The following is a 27,018-nucleotide window of genomic DNA, read 5'->3' on the forward strand; positions in this document are numbered from 1 at the left end:
TTCATACTTAAATTTAAGTCAGTGTAAGTATTCTTCTTAAGATTAGAAATGAAAATGTAAGGTACAGAAGGGAATAAAGTATGTAATATATTTAGCATGAATAACAAAGGGCCAAGGAGTGTGAATCCACACAGTATTTTTACCCTTATGGTAAGGATAACATATAAAGCAAACACTTTTAATGGAACAGGTGTACGGTAAGCTATAAAAGAAGGAATAGAAGGGTTCCTGAAAAATCTATGAGCAGAAGGAATGGGCAAGGTTTAAAGCTACTGGGCACATTCCTTTTCTGAAGGCAGATTGATATTAAACGCTACATTATTATTGTGTTTAACCATACACTCTCTTTACAAATGATGTACTTAATGATGACATTTACTAAAGTGTAGTGGAGCAGGATAATTCTGAGCATAAATGAAGCAACACTGTGCCCATATGTGGTACTGTGCTGGGCGCTTGGACTTGATATTTGTAGTGCTCAGGATTTATCTATTTTGTTAGTATCGGATTGTTCTGTACAGGGCACAGGAAAGAAGTCACACACTTCACAGAGAAGCTAGTTACTCACCTGCCAAATTGGATAACTTGCCAAGAAGTCAAACGAACAGGAATCAGGCAGGTTATAATCTGGATTGATGATTTCTCATCACCACCCCCACCAATTGCTCTTTCCAAATCATAGTCTGTACGGCAAATGATGGACCATTGTATTGAGTTTTGTTTATTTGTTTATTTAGAACTTTTGTCTTGTAGATGATGAGCTATATTATTGGAGGATTTATATTTTACTCATATTGTATTGTTTACAGCCTAGCACAGTACTGAATACCTAATAATTACTTATAGTATGTTTGTTACAAAGATAATTTCTGGTATTTAAGAAACTGGTAAACAAAACAAAACAAAACAAAAAACCCAAAACAAACAAACAAAAAAGAAACTGGTGAGTTTCTAATACATTAATAAATATTTAATAAATAATAAATATTTACCTAATCAGGATAGACAAGATCTCCTTTATCTTGATGTTTAAACATGGGATGATCAAGTAAGTGCCTTGTAAGTAAAATATAGGGTAAAATATAGGGATACTCATTAGCATACCTTGTTTGCTCCTGAACTTTTGGGAATATTAGACACACGGTGTATGTAGTTTTCTGGAATATCAACTTGTCATCAAGCTTAGAAAAAAGTGGGTAGTAATAAAAATGATAATTATATTTTTCCTCCCAAACATAAGAAAAATAAAATGGTAGATTTAAAAAAGAAATTCTTAGAAAAGAGAAGACGGAAAAAAGAAAGCTCCCAAACAAAATTTTAAAAACTTATTTATTTATTTGTGTTTTGCTTGCATGTATGTCTCTGTGAAGGTGTCAACTACTGGAGTTACAGACACTTACTGGAGCTGCCACATGAGTTCTAGGACTTGAACCTGGGTCCTCTGGAAGAGCAGTCAGTGCTCTTTTGTTCTTTTTTCTTTTTAAAAAAGATGTATTTATTTATTATTATGTATACAGTGCTGTGCCTGCATGCACACCTGCAGGCCAGAAGAGGGCACCAGATCACATTTTAGCCGGTTGTGAGCCACCCTGTGGCTGCTGGGAAGTGACCTCCACAAGAACAACCCGTGCTCTGTATCTCTGAGCCATCTCTCCAGCCCCCAGTCAGTGCTCTTAGGCACTGCATTATCTCTCCTGACCCTCCAAACAAATTCTTATTTTGTCTTTGTGTCACGCTTTTTTGTGAGAATCAATTCATCACCAATACTAATTAGACACCTGTTGTTTCTCTTTTGGTGCCTCAACCTGCACTACTGGTTCACTCAGTCATTTAATTTATTCCTTCTCAAGTCTCTGAGGCATGTTGAAGACCAGATAGTTTAGTTTCACAATCAAGGTTAGTTGGTTAGGGGATAAGATCTTTTTAAATCAAGATAAATGATTTAAGTTAGTTGAGATGAGATATGATAGATATTGAATTTCACTCAGAAATTTAGACCCAACAAGATAGGAAAGATATTTACTTCAAGTTTAACAAATACAAATAGCCAAATTACTATGAATGTAACATTTATATAACTCATGATTGTCTGATGGTTCTTCCTGCTGTATAAAGTTTGTTTTACTCATGTATAATAAAATAAATTTATATTTTAAAAAATATATTAGAAAAATAAATTAGAAATGGTATCTTATCCTAGGAATTGAATATATGCTCGGAATATCTAAGAATTATCAGTGCTGGCTAATGTACCATAGAGGGGGTGTTTCTCTGTTTAGCTGTCCTTTTACGCGCAGTTACCTGCATGCAGTTGACACCATGAAAAGGCACACAGTACATACAGCTAGTGAACAGTTCTGGGAGGTTAGCATGAGGTCTGTGCATGTAATTTCCAGTTGTACAGTCTCTGCCATGCAAATAGGAGCCATGCAAATCAGAGTCCTGCAAATAAGGCAGGCCTGATCAGAGAACTATGTCTCAAGAGGCCTTTACAGCACGTTTTATAAGCAGTTTATTTTGAGTCACCATCTACATTTGAGTTTTGCGTTTGTTCAAAGGAAAACACCACCCTATATTCTTATGAGAAGAAGTAGGTTTGTAAATCTGGATCCAGATGCCTGAAGGAGTTAGGCTCCTATCTTTCCACAATACCTGGAAGATTGGGACACTACCTCTTTTGATAGTTACATTTCAAAGAGATGGCTCTAGGGTCCTTGAGAAAGAGGATCCAGGATTAAAAAGAAGGCAAGACACTTAGGTAGCTTTAAAAAAGATTTGCATATATTTTCATTACAATGTCAAGTTTTTCCAAAGTCAAGGCTGGAAAGAGAATGGCGGTGCCTTTGGAGACTGGGTTTCCCCCTTTTTGCACTAGAGAAATTATTTTTTTATTCTCTATGTCTGTCTGTCTGACTGTCTGTCTGTCTTTCCCCTCCCCCTTTGTTTCTCTGTCTCCTTGTCTCTCTCTCCCCTTGCCTCTTCCTCCATAAAGAAATAATTTTGGCAATATTACAAATAAAGGATAATAAGGACCACACACCCAGCACAGCTGAAAATGGAAAGGTAAGTGCAAATAAAGAAGGCCTGGTAACTGCGAACACACCAAAGGGCAAGATGGAAGAAATGGGCCACAGAATCGTAAACATCAGGATGATATGTTCCTAGCTTAATGGTGACCTCACACCACTGCTGGGACAATGAGTTGAGGAAAAGGTAGATGATGATATAAAGTATGGGAGACAGCCCCAATGAAAATGTGTGTGTGTGTGTGTGTGTGTGTGTGTGTGTGTGTGTGTGTGTGTGTTATGTGTATTTAGTTTGTTTTATGAGATCATCTGACAATATATATGTACACACACACACATACACACACATAGATATAAAACATAGCAATACACATATATATGTGTAAACTAAACAATTTACCATTTTCTTAATTACTCATGGTAATTAAATAATAATTATTATAAAAAACAGGAATATTAGTTAAATGATTACAAGAATAGGAGGCTTTGTAGTTTTTAGTCCAGGGTCCCTTATGCCCCCTTCATACTGAAGTGGGTACAGTGGTTTATTCTGGAGCAAGACATGACTGACATGGCCTAGGAACAGCGATCCAGGTGACTCCACATTCTAACATGGTGACAGCTTCAGGAAGATTTTATAGCAACAGAACATAGAGAACCATAAATCACATCCGAGCTCATCAGTAGAAGCACCAGGTAGGTAGATTGTACAACAGTAGGCAACTGTTCAGTGGTAGTTCTCACATGTTGTCCGATGGCATTCTTAGCCTTTGGTTGGTAGAAACTAGGAACCTGCTTCTATATTCTGAACACTTTATCAATGGTCCCAAAGATGCTAGGTCACACAGAGAGGAGGGCAAAATGGCTATTTGTGATAAATATGATCCAAGATGTTTTGCTCTGGACTTGTAACATTCTAACATCTCTATATCATTGAATTTATCATTAGTTAATCGGCCCTTTAGTCACAGCTTCTTTCCAGGATTTCTCTTTAATGCCTCTTGTTTATATCTATAGATATCATATAGTCAGAATGTCATGAAGCCTTTGGAAGGTTATGTTTGCTGTGTAAGTGACAGTGATAGCCCAACTTTAGCTGTCCTGTCCTGGCAGTCATGGAGGCATCATGAAGGGATACTCAACTCTTCCTTTGAAACAGTGGTCCCCAAGAAACTGAGATTTCCTTCAGAGACTCAGACTGGGAAAGACTGAAGCCTGATGCCAGCCAAAGTGGGAGGGAAGGCATGCCTTCTGGAGAGAGATTGTGCACAGTTCTGACCATTTGTCAGACCATTTTATGGGAGATCCTGGAGCAGAGCTGATGAGGTGTAGGACCATACCTTGAGCAGGACTGCCTAGTTATATATACACGTCTTATTTCAAACGTCCATGTGGCCACATTGAATAAGTCATTTCTCCTTCATAGTATTACTTGTTACTTTAGTTGCCCTGTTGAGGGTCAGTGGCTGAGCTACATTTTTAGGGCTCTGACCCTAACTTTTATGCCACTCATGGGTAATTATAACCACATTTCAGTTTCTGTTGTCTAGAAAACACTTTGTTTGGAGTGGATTGATGATTGTTGGAGAAACGTTCAGTGTGTAAGCTGAAACCAAGGAAAGTCAAACAGTCCATAAGCCATGGCCCTTTTCTTACGCTAAAAAATTCTGGGCTAGGTAGTACATGCCATTGATCCCAGCATTGAGATGTTTAAGCAGGTGGATCTCTGTGAGTTTGGGCCTGGTCTGGTCTACACAGTGAGTTCTAGGATGGTCATGGCTATGTAATATGGAATGACCCTATCACACCCCTCCTTCCCAATCCAGATATAAGTTTTGGTAATGTTCAATCATGCAAGTTCTACCGTGGCTTTGGAGGAGTCTATCTTTCACTCTCTTCAAAGTATGAAGAATGGTGACTTTTAGATATTTTTGTTTGAAGACATAGTGTTTGATAAAATCCAGTAAGCAGTGTGAGTCCCAGGATAGTGTCATGCTTTGTTTCTTTGGATGTTGAATAAAGTTTTATGGTCACATATAGACCAAACTATTGCTGGAGTTTAGTACCTATAGATTTTGATAGAGGCAGTTGGTCATGGCTGAGTTTTAGGTTTTGGGTTGCCTAACCCTAGCCACAGATCCATCACATTGAAATGTCACTCGCACATTTTAATATCTATAGTAAAGGCAACAGCATCGGTAGGCAATTATATTAAACCCTAATTAAATTTTATGCTGTAATATGAGTGGAACTTTCGATTTTGTTTTCAGAGTCCAGGGAAAAGGGTGAATAGTCTGTATAAATTCTAAAGAGAAACTGTTTGATAAAGATATTATTAATTATGAAGAAAATATCACCAGTAGCATATCAAACAGAGATACCATGCAATAAAATGTTCTTTGTGTGTGTGTGGATAGTGTGTGTGAATGTGCTCATGTATGTGGGTACACATTTTTCATATTTCAAAAATTCACGCATGTGTGCATGTGTGCACATGGGGGCATGCAAATGTGCACATGCATACGTACACAGGAAAGCATGCTTATGCTATCATGCCATAGAACACATGTGGAGATCAGAAGACAGATTTTGAGGATTGGCTCTTGTATTCCATCTTGTTTAGACATCATCTTTCTTTTTCTCCTTGTCCTCTGTTGTTCTGTGCATTCCAGACTAACTGCTCTGTGAACTTACGGGCCTTTTTCCTGTCTGTCGCTCCCATCTCACTATAGGCAAGCTGGGATTACAGATGAGTGACTCTACGCCTTTGTTTTTTTTGTTTTGTTTTGTTTTGTTTTGTTTTAATGTGGACTCTGGGTATTGAACTGAGTTTGTCAGGCCTGTATGGCTAGTGCCTTTACTCTGCTGGGTCATCCCCCTGACCCCTAAATGCATTTGGAACAGGAACTTTACATTTCTAGTTTACATGATGCTCCTGGAATTGTGTAGGAGCTCCTGGAAAATTCTTTGTTCATTTCCAGGTTGATTTTTACTCTGCTTGGTGCTCATCATGTGATATGTGCTCCACTTTCATCATGTCAGATGCAGGGTAGAATTTCAATTAGAGTGAAGCCTATTAGCTGAGGTTGATTACTGACATCTAAGCAGTTTGGACTGGGAACAAGTTATATGTTCACAGAATTTCAGCGTTGTTAGCCAGGAATGACCGCTTGAATTTAAATGATTGATTTAGCAGACAGAATTAAAAAGAGCAAAGACCAAAGCCTCAGAGCAAAGCAGGGGGGGGGGGGGAAGGGCGGGGGGAGGAAGCAATGAGTAGATTTGAGGTTCCTGCCAACTCTGCCTGACTCTTCTCCAAACCCACTGTAAGCCAATCAACTGACATATGTTATGTCCTGCAGATGGAGAGGCAGCTTGTGTAAACGTATAGGGTGCAGATGCAAGGACCTGCTGTGCATCTGTTGGAGGTTATATTTGGTAAGCAGCCCGTTGGTGTCTATGGGGTTTGAAGAAAGGCAGCTCCACTGTGGGAGGCAGATCAACCCGGTTTGTATCACATGGGAACCTTGTAGTCTCTAGAAGGCATAGTTTTTTTTTTTTTAAAGTTTGAAAATTATTATTTTAAAAACTATGTGCATGCATATATATCTGTGTGGGAGCATGTGGGTATTAGTGCAGGTGCCCATAGAGATCAGAAGAGGGAGTTGGATCCCTTGTTGCTAAATTCAGGCGGTTCTGAACTGCCTGTGGGTGCTGTGAGTTGAACATAGGTCCTCTGGAAGAGCAGTGCTTTCTTTTAACTGCTGACTCATCTCTGCAGGCTCCTAGGTCCTTCCTGAATGCGCAGAACTACTGGCCTTTCACCTTGCTAGCCTAGGCCTGTGAATGCTGAGTCATTCTTACAGGCAATGCCAGCAGCCAGTGAGAGCTTCCCAGCTCCATGTTGTTCCCAGCAGTGAGAAGTGCTCTTACTTAGTTAGGGACTCCCACTTAACTAGGTCCTTGGCTTTGATGCAGAAATGAAGTACAACTGGAGATGATTAAAATTTGAAAGAAATTCAGGGAAAAAATAAAGCGCACACGAGAGCATGTGTGTGGTCTTCTCAAAGAGAAAGTTGCTACTTGATGAAGTACATTCTTTATGTGTGTGTGTGTGTGTGTGTGTGTGTGTGTGTGTGTGTGTGTGTACACGAGTGTATGTTTGTATTTGGAGGTCAAAAGTTGACAATGAGCATCTGTCTTGAACATTCGCCACTTTACTCTAATTGAAACTCAATCCTACATCTAGGGTTGTACAAGGGGTAGTTTGACATGTCTTTTACTCTAAGTGGGAGCCCTAAAAAGCTGTTGGGAAGGGAAAGGCCTTCGTCAGTTGTGAATTATATTAGAATTCTTGATTGTTCATGTGCTGAGGAACTTAGACCGCCAGGTGGGGGTTCCTTTTCCTTCCTATGTTCCCGTAGTTTTCCCTGTCTGCCTAGCCTGCTGCACATGTATAGCAGGCACTATTGTAACAGGGTAGACAGTAATAAAAGGCACGGCTAAGAGGTGTGTGGCCCAGTCAGGAGCATTGGTCTAGGTTAGCTGACCCCTCATGAACAAACAAGATGCGTCATACCATACTAAAGGCAGTGATAATAGTCTTCTGTGGTTGATATTTTCTAATACAGAGGATTTGAGTGTTCCTGATTTAAACATAAACCTAAAACTCTTCATAATAAGGTGGAAAGTGTATGGTGTTTGTTTCATACTTACTGAACAGATGAATACAAAGAATGTATGTGACCTCTATTAGGATGTCAGGAAGATCTATGGGCAAAAAAGCAATAGGTTGAGTATTAACTGTCTGCCTAGTCCATGGTCTGTCAGCCTCTCAGAGGCCTTGAACTATAAAGAGTCACCTAAGACACGAAAGCACGAGAACATTTTGGCTTGATGCAAACCCCTACTTCCTGGGCTTGCATATGTGTGCACTAGGAGATGAGGTCACTTTATCTAATGTAAGCAAGCTACACTCTGCCAAGAAGAGTATTCAGAAATTCTCATGTTTAGAAGGAGAGTTGTGTTTAGTGCTGAGGTAGGGGCTGTATTAGCAGAGAACCCCAACTTTGAAGTACTGTGTGGTTTTTGAGGGTAGTCTTACTCTGCTTTCCTTTCTTTAAATATCTCTTTTTTGGGGGGGAAGTTAGATGCTCTACTGTACTCAGAAATGGTTTTCTCATTTTTGATTCAGATATTTCACTATGTATTTTGGCATTTTCCCTCGTTTTCAAATGTGGATTAGCAGGTGTCTTATTTTACTTTCTGTTGTTACAACAAAATACCCGAGGCTGGGAATTTTTTTTAAAAGAGATGGTTTCTCTTTGTTCCAGGGTAAAGAGAACACTACTGGCATTTCCTTAGATACTGGAGATGTCCTTATTGCAGAAAGGGAAGGTGGGAAGAGAGTGAGAGGGAGAAAGTGGAACGGGACAGAAAGAAAGAGCCCAGGGGAGAGAGAAGGGGAGGTAGACGAGCACGGAGGAGAGAAACGGGGAGAGAAAAGCACAAATCCCCCTAAAGGCCCAACTATAGGCTGCGTCACCTCTCAACACTGCAAATGGGAATTAAGCACCAGAGGGAGTTTTGGGGGGGACAAATAATACCCAAACCATTGCAGTAGGAACATGCAAAGCTAAGTTATTTTGAAACTCTTTGTCTGCAGGACACAACGCAGCCTATTTTTTTCAAAATTAGTTTCCAGGGGTAACCAAGATGGCTCTCTCTTAGCTATTCTGGTAAACATACTCATTTGTCTCCAGACGAGACATTCTTGTCAAGCACGGATGTTGACGTTCAGATTCCTTTTCCTTGGTCTTTAAGGGAAAAGGGAGAAAGGGTCTATACTACACCATTTCCTGGCAGCTGTAATGGTAAGTTTATCTTTATTTTTTATAATGCCATAATGGCAAAGTCTAGGTTGGCATCCACTGATAGAATTTCCTTTGATGACATTATATATGGCTAAATTTAAAACAACCGTCTACACACAAATAATATCACATGACATCAAATTAATGTCTACTTGAGAAATAATTTCATGGTGTAAATGAGGTATTAATTTCGGTTTTAATATTGGTCTACACCCCATTTGTCCAAGCTGGAAGAGTGTGGCAAAAAGCCAGGTGTGCTGGTGCATGCCTTTAATCCCAGCACTCAGGAGGCAGAGGCTGGTGGATTGCTGTGGGTTTGAGGCTAGCCTGGTCTACAAAGCGACTCCAGGACAGCCAAGGCTAACATAGAGAGACTCTGTCTCAAAAAACCAAAAAAAAAAAAAAAAAAAAAAAAAAAAAGGAAGATGTCTATACTGACAGAAGAGCCAGTGGCCTTTAAAGTCTTCCACAGTGATAGAGCTGGGTACAGTTGACATACTTGTTGGGGACTTACCTTGCTGACCATTCCCAGACCCCCTAAATGTCCTGTTGGGTCAGTCAGCACAGCTGTACCCTGGCTTCAGTGCTCCCAACAGCACTTGACACAAAAACTTCAAGAAATTTCCTTTACTGAAACAGCCTCAGCTTCTTTTTAAAAAATATATTTTATTACTTTATTCACATTACATCTCAATTGTTATCCCATCCCTTGTATCCTCTCATTCCTCCCTCCCTCCCATTTTCCCCTTATTCCCCTCCACTATGACTGTGACTGAGGGGACTTCCTCCCCCTGTGTATGCTCATAGGGTATCAAGTCTCTTCTTGGTAGCCTGCTATCCTTCCTCTGAGTGCCACCAGGACCCTCTATCCAGTGGATGTGGTCAAATATGGGGCACCAGAGTTCATGTGAAAGTCAGACCCCACTCTCCACTCAACTGTGGATAATGTCCTGTCCATTGGCTAGAACTGGGTAGGAGTTTGAAGTTTACTGCACGTATTATCCTTGGCTGATGCCATAGTTTGAGCAGGAGCCCTGGGCCCAGATCTGCCCATCATAATGTTCTTCTTGTAGGTTTCTAGGACACTCTGGATCCTTCTTTTCCCCATTCTCCCATGCTTCTCTCACCTAGAGTCCCAATAGATGTCTTCACCTCTGTCCCACTTTCCTGGTAAGTGAAGACTTTCATGGGACATGCCCCTTGGGCTAGTATGCAGATATAAGTGAGTATATACCATTTGAGTCTTTCTGCTTCTGGGTTAACTAACTCATTATGATCATTTCTAGTTCAATCCATTTGTCCACAAATTTCAGGAATTCCTTGTTTTTAATAGCTGAGTAGTATTCCATAATGTAAATGTACCACAGTTTCTTTATCAATTCTTCTACTGAGGGACACTTAGGCTGTTTTCAGGTTCTGGCTATTATGAATAAAGCTGCTATGAACATGGTTGAGCAAATGTTCTTGTTGTGTGGTAGAGCATCTTCTGGATATATTCCAAGGAGTGGAATAGCTGGGTCTTGAGGAAGTCCTATTCCAAGTTTTCTGAGATAGAGAAGGTAGATTTCCAAAGTGGTTGTACTAGTTTGCATTCCCACCAGCAATTAAGGAGTGTTCCTCTCTCTCCACATCCTCGGCAGCATGTGATGTTGCTTAAATTTTTGATCTTAGCCATTCTAATGGGTGTAAGATGGAATCTCAGAGTTGTTTTGATTTGCATTTCCCTGATGACTAAGGAGGTTGAGCATTTCTTTAAGTGTTTCTCAGCCATTCGATATTCCTCTATTGAGAATTCTCTGTTTAGTTCCAAGCCCCATTTCTCAATTGGGTTATTTGGTTTGGTGGTGTTTAATTTCTTGGGTTCTTTATATATTTTAGATATTAGGCCTTTGTCAGATGTAGGGTTGGTGAAGATCTTTTCCCAGTCTGTAGGCTGTCACTTTGTTCTATTGACAGTGTCTCTTTCCTTACAGAAGCTTCTCAGCTTCATGAGGTCCCATTTATTAATTGTTGACCTTAAGGCCTGGGCTGTTGGTGTTCTGTTCAGGAAGTTGTCTTCTGTGCTAACGTGTTCCAGACTCTTCCCCACTTTTTCTTCTAACTGATTGTCTCTGGTTTTATGTTGAGGACTTTTATCCACTTGGATTTGAGTTTTGTGTATGGTGACAAATATGGGTCTAATTGCATTTTTTACATGTAGACATCCAGTTAGACCAGCACCATTTGTTGTAGATGCTATCCCTTTTCCATTGAATAGATTTGGCTTCTTTGTCAAAAATCAAGTGACCATATATGTGTGGATTCATATCTGGGTCTTTGATTCGATTCCACTGATCAACCAGCCTATTGTTGTGCCAGTACCATGCTGTTTTAATTACTGTTGCTTTATAGTACAGCTTGAGATTGGGTATGGAGATTCCTCTGGAGAATCTTTTATTGTACAATATTGTTTTAGCTAGTCTGGGTTTTTTGTCTTTCCATATGAAGTTGAGAATTGAACTTTCAATGTCTTTAAAAAATTGTGTAGGTATTTTGATAGAGATTGCATTGAATCTGTAGATTGCTTTTGGTAAGATGGCCATTTTTACTATGTTAATCCTCCCAATCCACGAGCAAGGAAGAACATTCCATCTTCTCATGTCATCTTCAATATCTTTCTTCAGAGTTTTGAAATTTTCTTCAAACAAGTCCTTCACTTGCTTGGTTAGAGTCACTCTTAAATATTTTATATTGCTTGTGGCTAACGTGAAGGGTGTAGTTTTCCTAATTTCTTCCTCTGCATGATTGTCATTTGTATGTAGCAAGGCTATTGACTTTTTTGAGTTAATTTTGTATCCAGCCAATTTGCTGAAGGTGTTTATCTCTAGTGGAATTTTGGGGGTCATTTATATACACTATCATATCATCTGCAAATAGGGATAATTTGACTTCCTCTTTTCCCATTTGAATACCCTTGATCTCCTTGTGTTGTCTTATTGCTGTGGCTAGAACTTTCAGTACTATATTGAAGAGATATGGAGAGAGTGGGCAGCTTTGACTTGTTCCCGATTTTAGAGGAATTTCCTTGAGTAGCTCACCATTTAACTTGATTTTGGCTATTGGCTTGCTGTATATAGCCTTTATTATGTTGAGGTATGTGCCTTGTATCCCTGATCTCTCCAAAACTTTAAACATGAATGGGTGTTGGATTTTATCAAATGCTTTCTCAGCATCTAAGGTGATGATCATATGGTTTTTTATTATCAGTTTGTTTATATGGTGGATTACATCCATGGATTTCCGTATATTCAACCATCCCTGCATGCCTGGAATGAAGCCTACCTGGTTATGGTTAATGATATCTTTGATATGTTCTTGTATTCATTTTGCAAGTATTTTATTGAGTATTTTTGCATCAATGTTCATTAGAGAAATTGGTCTGAAATTCTCTTTCTTTGTTGAGTCTTTGTGAGGTTTAGGTATCAATGTGACTATGGCCTCATAGAATGAATTTGGTAATGTTACATCCATTTCTATCTTTTGGAGTAGCTTGAAGAGTATCAGTATTAGCACACCCTTGATGGTCTGGTAGAATTCTGCACTAAAACCATCTGGCCCTGGGCTTTTTTTGGGGGGGGGAGACTATAAATGATTGCTTCTATAGGCAAAATAGGGATATTTAATTTGTTTATCTGATCTTGATTCAATTTTGATGAATGGAATTGTCCATTTCCCTTAGATTTTCAAAATTTGTGACATAAATGCCTTTAAAGTAGGTTCTTATGATTCTTTGTATTTCTTTGGTATCTGTTGTTATGTCTCCCTTTTAATTTCTGATTTTGTTGATTTCAATACTGTCTCTCTGACTTTTAGTTAGTTTGGCTAATGGTTTGTCTATCTTGTTGATTTTCTGAAGAACCAGCCCTTGGTTTTGTTGATTCTTTGGATTCATTTCTTAGTTTCTAATTTATTAATTTCAGCCTTGAGTTTGATTATTTCCAGTCATCTACTCCTCTTGGGTGTTTCTGCTTCTTTTTTTCTAGGGCTTGCAGCTGTGTTGTTAAGTTACTTATGTGGGATGTTTCCAATTTCTTTTTAAAGGCACTTAGTGCTATGAATTTTCCTCTTAGCACTGCTTTCAATGTTTCCCACAAATTTGGGTATCTTGTTCCTTCATTTTCATTGAATTTCAGGAAGTCCTTAATTTCTTTTTTTATTTCTTCCCTGACCCAGATGTCATTAAGTAGAGAATTGTTTAGTTTCCATGTATGTGGGAGGCTTTTTGTTATTTCTGTTGTTGTTGAATTGCAGCCTAAGACCATGGTGATCTGATAGGTTATAAGGTATTATTTCAATCCTCTTGTATCTGTTGAGGCCTGCTTTGTGACCTACAATGTGATCAATTTTGGAGAAGGTTCCATGGGATGTAGAGAAGAAGGTATAGTCTTTCTTGTTTGGGTAAAAGGTTCTATAGATATCTGTTAGATCCATTTGACTCATGGCATTGGTTAATGATGTTATATCTTGGCTTAGTTTCTGTTTCAAAGACCTATCCTTCAATGAAAGTAGGGTATTGAAGTCTCCCACTATTATTGTGTGGGGATCAATGTGTGGTTTAATCTTTATTAATAGATCTTTTACAAATATGGGTGCCCTATTTTGGGAGCATAGATGTTCAGAATTGTGATGTCATCTTGGTTGGCTTTACCTTTGATGAGTATAAAGTGTCCTTCCTCATCCCTTTTGATTACTTTTGGTTGAAAGTTTATTTTGTTAGATATTAAAATAGCTATGCCTGCTTGCTTCTTGTGACCATTTTCTTGGAATATTTTTTCCATTCTTTTACCCTGAGGTAATGTCCATCTTTATGGGTGAGATGTGTTTCTTAAATGCAGAAGAATGTTGGATCTTGTTTATGCATCCATTCAGTTAGTCTGTGTCTTTTTATTGGAAAATTGAGACCATTGATGTTGAGAGATATTAATGACCAGTGAATGTTAAGAGTCTTAATTTTGATGTTGGTTCCAGTAGAGCATTTGTGTGGTTGTGTTTTTGTGATGGTGTTATCTATTTCCTACGTAGTTTTGATTGTAGCTTGTCCCTATGGGGTGGAGTTTTCCTTCTAGTACCTTCTGTAAAGCTGGATTTGTGGATAGGTACTGTTTGAATTTGATTTTTTTCATGGAATATTTTGTTTTCTCCATCAATGGTTATTGATAGTTTTGCTGGGTAAAGTAGTCTGGCCTGGCATCTGCGGTCTCTTAGGGTTTGCAGGATCTCTGTCCAGGCCCTTTTGGCTTTTATGATCTCTGCTGAGAAGAAGTCAGGTGTAATTCTGATAGGTTTGCCATTAAATGTTATTTGGCCCTTTTCCCTTGCAGCTTTTAATATTTTTTCTTTGTTCTGTATGTTTTGTGTTTTGATTTTTATGTGATGAGAAGTTTTTCTTTTCTGTTCTGTTCTATTTGGTGTTCTGTAGGCCTCTTATATTTTTATAGGCATCTCTTTCTTTAGACTAGGGAAGTTTTCTTCTATGATTTTGTTGAGAATATTTTCTGGGCTTTGGAGTCTGGCATCTTCTCTTTCTTCAATGCCTATTATCCTCAGATTTCTTCTTTTAATGGTGTCCTTGATTTCTTGGATGTTTCGTGTCAGGATTTTTCCAGATTTAGCATTTTCTTTAATGGTTGCTTCAAGATCTATGATGGTATCTTCTAGACTTGAGATTCATTCCTCCATCTCTTGGATTCTGTTAGAAAAGCTCACCTCTGTGTTGCTCGCCTTCCTCTCTGAGCTCTCGCTTTCCTGTTTTTCTTCTATCTGTGTGTTTATCATTGAATCCATTTTCTTCTTCAGATTTTTAACTGTTTTATTGATTTCTTTCATCTGATTATTTGTATATTCCTGAGTTTCTTCCATTGCCTCTTTATAGGTCTTCAGATCTTGAACCATTTTATTGACTTCCTTCATCTGGTTGTTTGTATTTTCCAGAATTTTTTTCCAGTGCCTCTCTAGAGGCCTCTTTATGTCTTCCACCTGTTTGGCTGTGTCTTCCTGCATTTGATTATGGATTTTATTTGTTTCCTCCATTATCATCCTCATTACTAAGGATTTGAGGTAATTTTCTTGTATTTCCATTGTGTTTGAGTCCACTGGGTTGCTTTCTTTGGGATAGCTGGGATCTGGAGATGCAATATTTTTTTTTTGCATATGATTTTATGCTGTCTTTTAGTTATCTTGCTTTCTGTTTTTGTCAGGTAGTTTCCAGAGTTGGGAGGAGGGAGTCTGAGGATAGATTCACCTGTTTTCTCACAATTTCCCTAGGCTGGAGGCTCTCATGCTTCACTGATCTGGATGGGAGGAGGCCAGCCCTGTAGGTTGTGTATCTCACAGCCAGTGATCCCCAGCTCCCCTATACTTATCCTGGGTCTCAGAATGTCCGCTGGGTCAGGCCAAAGTGTCCACAGCCTCCTGGTCCCCTTGTGGCACTGGAGCTCTCCAGGGACTGAAGCAGGTCGGGCGGAGGGGGTCTGATGGTCACTCTCCCCCATGTCTCCCCGAGATTTCCTTGGTCCTGGAGCTCTGATGCTCCACTGGTCTGCGGTTCCTGGTAGTGTTTTGGGACCCAGACTGGTTGCAGAGTCCAGGTTAGTGTCATAGGGTCCAAACCACACACACACTGAGTCCAGTTCATGTCTCTGGACCCAAATGGGTCTTGGGGCCTAATCCTGCACTTAGTCCAGTTAGCATTGAGTCCAATTGGGTCATAGGCCCAAACTGCACACTGAGCTTGCCGAGTTCATCTAGAGTCTTAGGGCCAGGACCGTTAGCCAAGCTTAGCTAGAGTCTCTAGGCCCAAACTGTCTGCCAAGTTCAGCCAGGGCCTCTGGGCCTAAACCGAGTATGGAGCTCAGCTACTGTCTCAGGGCCCAAACCACCCACCAAGTTCATCTAGGTTCTCTGGGCCCAATTGCCCTCCAAGTTCAGCCAGGGACTCTGGGTGCAAACTGCCCACCAAGCTCAGCTGGGGACTTTGGGCCCAAACTGCACATTGAGCTCAGCCAGGGACTCTGGGCCCAAACCGCACTGCAAGTTCAGCCGGGGACTCTGGGCCCAAACTGTGTGCAAGTTCAGCCAGTCTCAGGACCAGGACCGTGTGCCAAGCTCAGCTAGGGACTCTGGGCCCCAGTCTTGCCCTGAGTCCCCTCTTCTGCAGCAGTTCTCACCAGTCACCACTCCAATTGCCCTGCTGGAGGGTTCCCAGCTGCAAACCTCAGTTACCGCCATTGTGCATCTGGTCCAAGAACATCTGTGCTCCTCCCGTGTGTAGGGGTACGCAGGTTTTCTGAATTTTGGTCCTTTCAAACTGTGGAGTACTCCCGCTGTAGTGGAGTGGGTAGCTTGGTGTTCCTGGTTTAGAATTCCTCCACGCAATTCCCTGAATAATTTACTGGAGCTTCTAAACAAGGTCCACACTGCTTGCCTCCATCTTGGAGCTTCTCTTCTCTTTTTCTTACCATGTTTTTTTTCCAAAAATTTCCAAAGCACGATAAATACAATTTAGCAACATAAAGAACAGTCTCAGCTTATTAACTTTTCTGGCCAATTTTTGAATGTGCCACTATGTACTTAGTAAAGCAAGAAGATATGAAAAGCGGTCACTTCTCAATCCAGTGATTTCTCCACAACTGGTCTTCATGTCAAATGCATGGGATCTGGGGACTGACATCTTCAGCCACACATTTACACCCTGTGAGGTTGTGAAGCTGATCAGGATGGGATGAATATTGGCTTTGATAAACATCTCCACTTTTCCTTTCAGAATTTTCTCCTTCTGGATCCATGTTTCCCCTTTCAACCTGCCACTTTCTTTATGCTGTAGCTGACTGGCTTTTTATGTCTCTATTTGGATGTTATATCTTCATGCCCCTTCAGCAAGGACTCTTATCCACTGAACCATACTGGCAGCCCCTGAGAAAGGATACTTTATCCTACAACACATCACTGGCCCTGGCAGTTGTTTTGTACCATAGGAAAGGTCTGCTAAGTAACACAGGGCAGGAAAGAAGAGCCAAGCTCCTCCATGTGTGGCCTGGGCATCATCATTAAACTACCCAGCATCATTAAATTTCAACTGGTAAGCTTGCCTGAGATGAGACAACAAAAGAAATGTGCTTGTGCCACAAAATGAAAATGAAAATCTACAGACACCAGTCATATGTGATTATTTATACTTAAAATTAATCATCTTTAAACAAAACCTATAAGTCATTTTTAATCTGCACTAGCCCTGGCTGTTCTAGCCATATCTAACCATGGCCAGAGTAGAAAATCTCATCATTATAGGAAGAATTTCAGACAGTGATTCTGGAGTATCTTCCCCCCAAACTTTCCCATACATCTATATGTGTGTATGTATGTATGTATGTATGTATGTATGTATGTATGTATGTATGTATATATATTATATATTAGATTCTAATATATATTAGACTTTACTAAATATTATCATTATATATAGTACATATATTAGAGTCAATACAACTTCATCCAGCTTGTGTTATTTTACAGTATAGAATCCAGATTGTATATTCGTTGCAATCTAGAATCATGATTCTTAGTGGCACTTTTAGGCTAATGGTTGCAATTTTATTCTTAGCCCTGTTAGCTAGAGATCTTTGAGTTAATTTATATTTAATGGTACATTCCTCTCTAGAAAAAGGACAGCTTTTAAAACTCTTTTCAGGCCAAGGACATTTTAGATAGTTAGTTGGTTACAATTTCAAATTATTCAGAATCTCCAGCCTTTAAGTGGTAGCACTCAAGAGGATACGGGGAAATATTAGGGACCATATCAAGAGCATCACAGTGATGCCTTTTCATTTTGGTTTGCTTTTTTTTTTTTTTTTGAGTAGGGCCTGGGACTTGTGATCCTCTTTCTTCAGCCTCTGGAGTGTTGAGATTACAGGCATGAGCCAGCCACCACACTCTTCTCTGACAGACAATTTCTTGAGAAATTGTCTCCACCTGGCAGGCACGCTCCCTCTCATCATTAGCCAAGGGATTGTGGGACAGGCGTGGCCTTTAGAGTTATACAGTTATGAAGTACAGCTGTGCCATGGCGGCCACATTTTCTTTCTTCCTCCTGCTCTGCTCATTCCATCCATGAGTCCAGGGCTTGTACTTAACCTGCTATTTCTCTCAAGGGACATAATTACTGAGAAAAGTACAAGGTAGAGTCGAGCAAAATAAAGTGCCAATGGGATTACTTATTTTTTTCCTTCCCTATTCCCCGTGCCTTTTCTCTCTGTCTTTATTGATGAGGTGCTTTATGGGGGACTCTGCAGGTATAGCTACTAGAAACATCAAGAGTGATTCGAACGTTTGCTCGCATTTTGCAAGGTTGTAGTCAATTAAGTTTTACGTCACTAGAACACATGGCTAGAGACCATGAGGGTGATATTAATAGAGATGTTAAAAAAGAGGCACAGATTATATTTTTACTGCACATAAAATCTGTAATATAAAATATTTGGATGTAAAAAGTGTCTTTTTGCTGAGATCATTATAAACAGAATAAGCTAATCCCCATTTTAAAATAGATCATTATGGAGAGGGACTAAATCTGCAAAACATGCTTCCAAATGGATGATCCACACTGAAACCTTAATTTACTCCCTTATTGAGATGTATTGCTCTAGTCTGCAACATCATGGTACTAATAATACACAGTCCGACAACACAGCTCAGAGTGCCATGTTATAGTACTATGTAGAGAGGCTTTAAAAAAAGGAGGATCTTTGAAGGCCCATTTTGTTCTCACTGTCTCCAGACAAAACCAGGAAGAATTCCTGATGTGGTGTGTTGTACAGACCATGTAGCTGAACTCTGGCAGAAATATCCTAAAAAGGTTACTTATCTTCTGTGAGATGATCTGTACAACTGAAGTGTCAGTTAGCTCCCTGATGTTAACTGCCCTCACCTCACAACTCCTTGTTTAGATTAAATGTTCTACATTCATCCTATGGAGGAAAAAAACCCAAAGGATTTTATGTGTGTGATTTTCTTTGAAAGCATATTGATTACTTCTCAAATATTTTCTATTTTTTTATAATACTAATTTGTAAACTTTAACTCATGACCAAATAAGTGCCTTATTTTCTGGCATATAAGATGCCCTCCAACTTTAACTTTCCCAGTTATAAGATGCTTGCTGTATAAGACTACCTGTCTTCCAACGCATACCCTGTGCAGCACACTTGGGATGCAAACTCTATATTTTAACTGGAAAAAGTAAAGTTAAAGTTGTGGGGGGGGGTTGTCATCTTATATGCCAGAAAATATGGTAGTTAAGCTTGTGTGTGTATTATATTAATTGACCAAGGTACTCTTCAAAAGGAGTGCCAGCCAACCACCTTGCTGATTTACAGGTGTTTACTCACCTTCACTTGGTAGAGCTGAGCTGTATGTTCTTTTGATTAAGTGGAAATGCACTAAAAAAGAAAAAAAAAAAAAGACCATTCCATGCATGGAAGAGTCTGTGAGTTTTCTCAGTCCCATTTTCTCCTGGTAATCAGAAGGAGAAATTTTATTCCATTTTTATCACTCATTCTGAAGATTGATAATGTAGTTTCTCGGGGAGCATTATTTATGCTATGTGCTTATTACTTCTGCTGCTCCTAACGTGAAGCATAGTGTGTGTTTTTGTGAAGAATGTTGGTACTTGATTATAATCATAGCTGCATCTCTTTTGATAGGCAATTTCACTTTGGAGAATAGGTGTGAGAGTTTTAGTGTTCTGAATGTAAATCCGATCAGTCCCATCACACCTTGCGCAGCGTGCGAATGATGAATAAGGTTTATTATTATATCCTGTTCATTAAAATACAGAAAACTTTCCCAGCCATATTGATGTTGTGCTTTCACTTGTTTTAGATGTGACTCGCCCCCCCCCCCCCCAGTGTACAGTACGGTTAAAAGCCATGTTCAGAATCTGAAAAATACTAGTTAATAAATACTTATGGAATTAGTAACTGAGCACATGATACATAACGGGAGGGTGTGTTAAGCTGTTCTGTTTCTGTGTGTGGAGCTTCCCTCACTGCAGTGTAGAGCTGGAGTCATCAGATGCAGGTGCCAACACATTTAAGGGCGAGAGTAGCGCTAGCAAACAGGACACTGAGGTGGGCCTATCCTCCTCCTGGGTAATTCAGTGCTAGAGCCTTTGCCTGCTGTGTGTAAAGTCCCAATTTAACCGTCAGCACTGAAAGCTCAGATGGAAATTCCAAGTGTGGTGGCTCATGACAGGAATCTTAGTGTGGGGGCAGGTTGAGACATAAGAGTCTCAGGTTCAAGGCCAGCTTGGACTACTTGTGAGCTGGACACTAGGATGGGCTTCACTTTGTTAGTGTTAAGACAGTAAAAGCTGGTCTCTGTACCGTGCTTTTACATGCGTGCCAGAGACAACAAAGATCCTCATGATGCAGCAAGCTCCTCATCAGCCGAGCCATCTCTGCAGCCTTTTTCTTCTAAGAGGAAAACTTGGCTTCATGACACAATTGACAACAGAGCTCTGCTCCCATGTGCACCTTGTCCCAACACATGAATAGCCTCTCCCATCATCAGCATTTCCAGTGAGGGTGGCGCAGCTGTGGCTGTTGAACCTACGCTATCACATAGTTTCTGTCCTCTCCAGTTTTCAAGTGGGTCACTTGCTGTTACACATGGGTTTGGAAAGATGTATATATGACGTGCCACCATGGTAACATTGTTATTCTAAGTATTTTTGCTGTTGTAAACACCTTTGGTTATTTAGCTGTGTCTTCATTCCTTCTTCCTCTTTATCCTGAAAATCATTGACATTTTTGCTGTATCCATAGTTTTCTCTCCTCTTTGGGCCATAGGTTGTAATTGTGCAGGATGTAGTAGTCCTAGTACTTCTTGACCTTCTAGAATGTGTTTATCTTTCCTCCATGTCTCTCCATAGCTTGGCATCTCATTTCTTTTTAGTACTGAATAATGTTTCATTGTCTTAATGCGCTAAAGTTTATTTATTTACCTACTTGGTGGCAGTTTAGTTGCTTCTGAGTTTTGGCAATTATTAACATTTGTATAACATCTATGCATAGGAATTTTTGTCTTTACATATGTTTTAAACTCTTGTCAATACCAAAGTGTCTGAATGATGGATTTTATTTTGAGTATGTTTTGGTTAACTTTTTAATTTAAAAATATTAACAAGTAACCTGGATGGACATGACATTTGGTTCCCAGCTTCAATGTCACATGGCCCACACTGCCTATGACTTCATCTTCAGGGGAACCTGACACTTCCTGATTCCTGAGGTCAGCACATACCCACACACAGGCACAAGCATGCACAGAATTTTTGAAAAATCTTAAAATATATTAACAAGAAGAATTTTTTATAGTGAAGGTGTAATTAAAAACTTGACCATGCCCTCTGTGTCCTACTCTATATTTCAGTGATTTTGCATGGATTATGTCTAACATATAAGATCATATGCAGTATGTGTATGTGTGAGTGTGTGTGTGTGTGTGCATATGTGTGTGTGAAGCTATGTCTAACTCAGGTCACTTAGCCTAATGTTCTCCAAGCTCATCTGCATGGCCACAGTTGTGTGACTATCTATTTTAATGGCTATATGATATTATGGTGGATGCCTATATTACTAGAATCTACAACGTAGTGGGAAACAGTTTCTTAATGCATTCATTCAGTGGTAAACACAAAGATAGTTGCTGTACCTTGGCTCTTGCAAATCTGAACTATGAATGTCTCAGTGACAGGGCTGGCTAGCTTCATGTCAACTCAACACAAGCTCGAGTCATCTGAAAGGATGGAACCTCAGTTGAAAAAGAATGCCTCTATACAATATGGATGTAGAGTATTTTTGAAATTAGTGATTTATAGGGGATAGCCCATTCCATTGTGGGTGGTGCCATCCCTGAGCGGGTGGTCTGGGTTCTATAAGAAAGCAGGCTGAGCAAGTCACGGGGAGCAAGCCAGTAAGCATCACCCCTCCACGGCCTCTGCATCAGCTCCTTCTTCTAGTTTTCAGCTCTGCTTGAGTTCCTCTCCTGACCTCTTTCAGTGATGTGGATGTATAAGCTAGTGCACCAGAAAGCACTTAAAATCAACTACATGCAACTTTAAGCATGCATATAATTGTTATTAACTGCAGTCACCCTAATATAAAATAGAGAATTTGAACTTATAACTGAAACGACGTCAGGGGTGTTTCATTCGACGCTCAAGTTATTTAATCCTTTTCTTGCCTTTTTTATTGATCTGACAACTGGATGAAGTTGGTGTTTCAGGCCGAATGTAGTCCTATACACATGGGCATCAGCTGTCAGATCAAACAATGCTTTGAGCTCAGAAGGACCTGGGGAGAATGATGAGTATGTGTTCATATCACGTGTGCCTATTCACATGTGATTGTGGGTGCATGCTGTCGTGTGGAGGGCAAGAGACAACATAGGGAGCAGGCTTTCCCTTCTTTGTTTTGTGGCAGGGTTCCTGTATTGTTTTTTCACTGTGTGAGCCAGGCTGTCTTGCCCACAAGCTTCTGTAAAACCTTTCTGCCTCCCACCTCCCTGTAAAGCATCAGGCCTAGAGATGCTTGTGCTATGCATGCCTCCGGCTTTCATGTGGGCTCTGGAGGTTCAAACTCAGACCTTCATGTTTGCACAGCAAGTGCTCTTACTCATTGAGGCATCATCCCATTTCCAGAACACGAACTTTTAAAAGTCAAGCATGTCTTTAATCCTTGAACTTGGGAGGCTGTGCCAGGAGAATAGTAAGTTCAAGGCCAGCCTGCGCTACACAGTGCAACCTCCCCTTTAAAATATCATCCACTAGCTGGGCAGTGGTGAAGCACACCTTTAATCCCAGCACTTGGGAAGCAGAGGCAGGCAAAACATTGTGAGTTCAAGGCCAGCCTGATCTACAAAGTGAGTCTAAGACAGCCAAGGCTACACAGAGAAACCTGGTCTCGAAAAAAAAAATCATCTGTTCAAAACTCCCTTTTGAAAATTATACTCTTAATAAGATAACAGTGGTTTTACATAGGACTTTTTTATATGTCCTTGGGTTTGGCTAACTCGTATTCACCCTGCACCCGCTCTCATCCCCTTGCCCCCATCCCTGCTTAAAACTTTAACCTCCAGGATTCCTCCCTCTACTTCTATAGATCTAGTCCTTACTGCCAGCTTGACTGCGTTCCACATCTGTCTGTGAGGATGTTTCTAGAGAGGGCTAATTGGTGAGGGAAGACACTCTGAGTGTGGGCAGTAGCGCTGGGAGTAGCCTGGCATCCTGGACTGGATGAAAAGTAAGGAGGAGATAGTGACCCAAGCACTGGTGTCCACCTCTTCCTGCTTCTGCACTACAGCTGTGAGCCACTTCTGCTGCCGTGCTTCCCCACCACAATGAGACTTGCTCTCCCGAATCTCTAGTCACAGTAAATCTGTCCTCCTCGAGCTGTGTAATTAGGGTCACAGTGATGACAAAAGGAACTGGTAACAACAGTTTTATATGTAAATAGTGCATTGGTCCTTGATCCTGGACCGAGCCCATGCTAGGATTAAGGTTTTATGAAAAAGATCATGTGCTGGGAGCAGAGCAAGTGGAGTTAAATTTGGCTTTTGTGAAAGCAATTTGTGTTCACCTTGTGTTTTCACTTGTTTTGTCTAAGTAAATTGAGCCACAGGGGGGTGGGGGGGGGGGAGAAGAACCTGGAAGGGAGGAGCCATGAGTGTTGTAAGATAGTTAAACCATGTCACACCAGGTCTGTGTTCTGGTTTACAGTGTATTTTATAGTGCAGTGTGAGAACATTCCAGGGCTTTCTGCTTTACCATGGCTCTATGCCTTTCTGAAATAGCTTCCCTTTAAGTGTGGCTTTTCAAATGTGCCTCTTTGCTTTATCTTATTATTAAACTCTGTGTGTGTGTGTGTGTGTGTGTGTGTGTGTGTGTGTGTGTGTGTGTGAGAGAGAGAGAGAGAGAGAGAGAGAGAGAGAGAGAGAGAGAGAGAGAGACAGACAGACAGACAGACAGACAGAAGAGAGGAGAGACAGATAGATGCGGGTGGAGGTCACAGGACAACTTTATGGACTCCGTTCTGACTTTCCACTTTTATGGATTTAACTTGGGTCTCCAGGCTTGTGTATCAAATGCTATTACCCATTGAACTGTTTCACCAGCCCACTGCTTCTTAAAATTGCATCCTAGTTACTTCTTGCATAAACATTTATCATAACATGATGTAGCACCATGATCAATGGAAGGTTTTACATGTCTATTTGCATATGAATATCAACAATGACATGCATATTCATGTATATAAGAATATAATCTTTATATATTTAAATATCTATATTAATATGTATACCCATACATTTATTATTTTATAAGATTATAATGGTATCACTGTTTCAACTCTCATACTCTGACATTAAACTCTGAAGCGCATAATACAATTTTATGTTAAAGTTCTTATACTAACATTTTCTCCAGAGATCACATTGAAGGATACCTAGAGCAGTGCACCCTCTTGCCACATCTTTATAAAACCTTAAAGATACCGTGCCACTTTTCAGTAGCTTGGAATTGGCACAAGTTAATAGGTCAACAAGGAGTTTTCCTTTAAAAACATTTAATTTATTTTTAGTTAGCTTCTTACTGATTCTTTTTGAATTTCACATCATGCACCCCAATCTCACTCATCTCCCCATCTTTTTGTACCCACCCTCTGTCCTTGCAAGCTGGCCCCACAGAAGAAAAAAATCTTGTGTGTCACAGTGTGTCCCACACTGGACCTTTTTGTCCATACTTCTTTACTTGTAAATGTTCATTGCAATGAGCTGCACTGATGTGGTCCGAGGCCTCTGCCTTCTGCTACACTATCAATACTGGAACCTTATCAGAACTCCACTCAGATATCCTATTGTTGTCCTGTGTCGTGGAGATCCTGGAGCTTTGGATCTGTAGGACTGGCTAGTTTACATGCTCCAGCAGTGAGGTAAGCAGTGGGGTAGCTGAGCCCGTCAGCCTGCCGTCTCTCCCACACCCACACCACTAGGGGGAGCTCTCCAGCACAGCCCAGGCTAGCTCACTCAGTGCTGCTGCTGCTGCTGCTGCTGTACATGTGCGTGTGCGTGTGTCTGTCTGTCCATCTGTCCGTCTGTCCGTCTGTCTGTCTGGGTATGTGCAGTGCAGGTGCCCATAGAGTCCAGAAGAGGGAGCTGGATCCCCTGGAGCTGCAGTTCCGGGTGAGCTGATCCTTTGCAAGACATGTTCATGCTGTCACAGATGAGCTATCATGTTAACCCCCGGAGTTCTATTTTTTAAACGAATAATTAAAAGCTAGAATCTTTTTTGATATGCTAGTGGTAAATTTAATTAGTGTCTGTGACTTACCAGAGAAGTATAATGAAAATGACATTGAATTGTGAATTTAAGACAGAGTAATGTGTCTGAACTTCAATGTTATTTGTCCTTTGCCCTTGGGTAAGAGCCTCACAGCCTCACAGAGCCTCTGAAATGTGTGGCTAATCACACGTTGGCTGCCTGCACCCTCAGTGTGCAGATGAGATGGTGTATGTGAAAAATGGTTAGACAGCTTGGAGATGTTGCCCTTGAGATTACCAGTGCATGTCAGCCTCTCTGTGTTAAGTGTTCGCATAATTGTTCTGATAGTTTTATGATGCAAGCAACATAAATGCCGCAGCTCGACAGGTGAAAGAGAGGCATGGGGAGTCAAAGTGTGTGGCGAGGGCAAGATCTGAATCCAGGACTGTCGACAGTAGAGCCCACGCTCCTTCATCTGAATGATAGTTGCTGTGCAGTCTCCTGAGCAGACTGCTGAGGCAGGAAGAGCATCGCACGTCTGAATTCTAAGCGCCAAGCAAATGAGGTCTGTTTTTGATACAAATGGACTTCCACAGAGTCCTAACCATCCAAATGTTTCCTTTTCCCAGACTCTAATTGTCCTGAAACCACTGACGGTGACAGAGGAAGACATAAGACCATCGCTAGAGAGACGCCTGGAAGCCATCATCAGCGGGGCGGCCCTGTTGGCGGACTCCTCCTGCACCAGGGACTTCCACCGGGAGCGGATTATCGCCGAGTGCAATGCCATTCGCCAGGCTCTCCAGGACCTGCTGTCGGAGTTCATGAGTAACGTAGGCAACTGGTTTCTTCTACTTGCATCTTCATGGGATGATTTTGAGCATTTGCTGGGATGCTTATATGTATGAAATATAGTCACCTGCAAAGGAATAGGCGATTTTATGGAAATTGACACTTAGAGTTTGTTCTGAGGGTTTTTTTCCCCACCCAGGATGAAACATAATCTTAGGTGTTTGGAGGCTTGACATCAGAACCAGAGAAGAATTTATACATAGTTGCTTGGTTGTAGAAGTATCTAAATCTCAGCCAGAGAGTCAGGGTTGGAGAAACAAAACAAGTAATTTAGGGGACCAAAGGAAGGTAGAGTAGTATGTTGGTTGGAGTGGAGTTGGCGACACAGAGGCAACTAGGAGTTAGAGCGTGGTATACGCTCCGTCAGTGGGGTGGAGATCTGGAGCTGTGTCTGAAGGGATAAAAAGCCCAGGCAGTTGGAACAGTGCTTTGTTGTCCCAAAAGTGACATAGTTCTGTGTGCCTGATGTTAGGGGCCCCACTCAGAAAGTTTGAAAATACTGAAAATTTAAGTATTTGTTTCAAGGTCCATTTTCTTTGGTTCTGTGTTATACATATACCCATTGCTGGAGCATCAGCTGCCATCATTCACTTCCAATCTCAGTGCCATCACCAAGACAGACAAAAAGGTCTCAGCATAGCTTAGCTGTCCAGTCATCCTGTGTGTGTGTGCCCATGGATTTTCTCCAGGAGCTTTAATTCCTCACAGCAAACTGTCAACTGAAATAACTACATGGAAAATTCAAAAAGTGACATTTTAAAAACAACCTGAACATAGTATTTATTATTATTCTATATAACTTTTATTCACTTTTCCCGCTGTGCCTAAACTATAAATGAAATGGTCATAGATATGTCTATATAGGAAAAATTATGTTTCTAGGATTCTGAACCACCTTTCAAGTCTCCACTGG

The 27,018-nt window shown here is 40.6% G+C and overlaps 1 protein-coding gene across 6 annotated transcripts in view; it reads left to right on the forward strand.

Annotated features, from left to right (window-relative positions):
• The window catches only part of CTNNA3 (catenin alpha 3), a 1,390,227-nt gene that overhangs the window by 332,222 nt on the left and 1,030,987 nt on the right, over nucleotides 1-27,018 (forward strand). For all 6 annotated transcript variants that reach the window (XM_084751942.1, XM_084751940.1, XM_084751941.1 and 3 more), the window contains one exon: nucleotides 25,883-26,086. In XM_084751942.1, coding sequence (XP_084608068.1) covers nucleotides 25,883-26,086 — 204 coding nt within the window. The remainder of the gene's footprint in view (nucleotides 1-25,882; nucleotides 26,087-27,018) is intronic.

This window comes from Acomys minous (genome assembly GCF_964271855.1).
Source record: "Acomys minous genome assembly, chromosome: 13".
Taxonomy (NCBI): Eukaryota; Metazoa; Chordata; class Mammalia; order Rodentia; family Muridae; genus Acomys; species Acomys minous.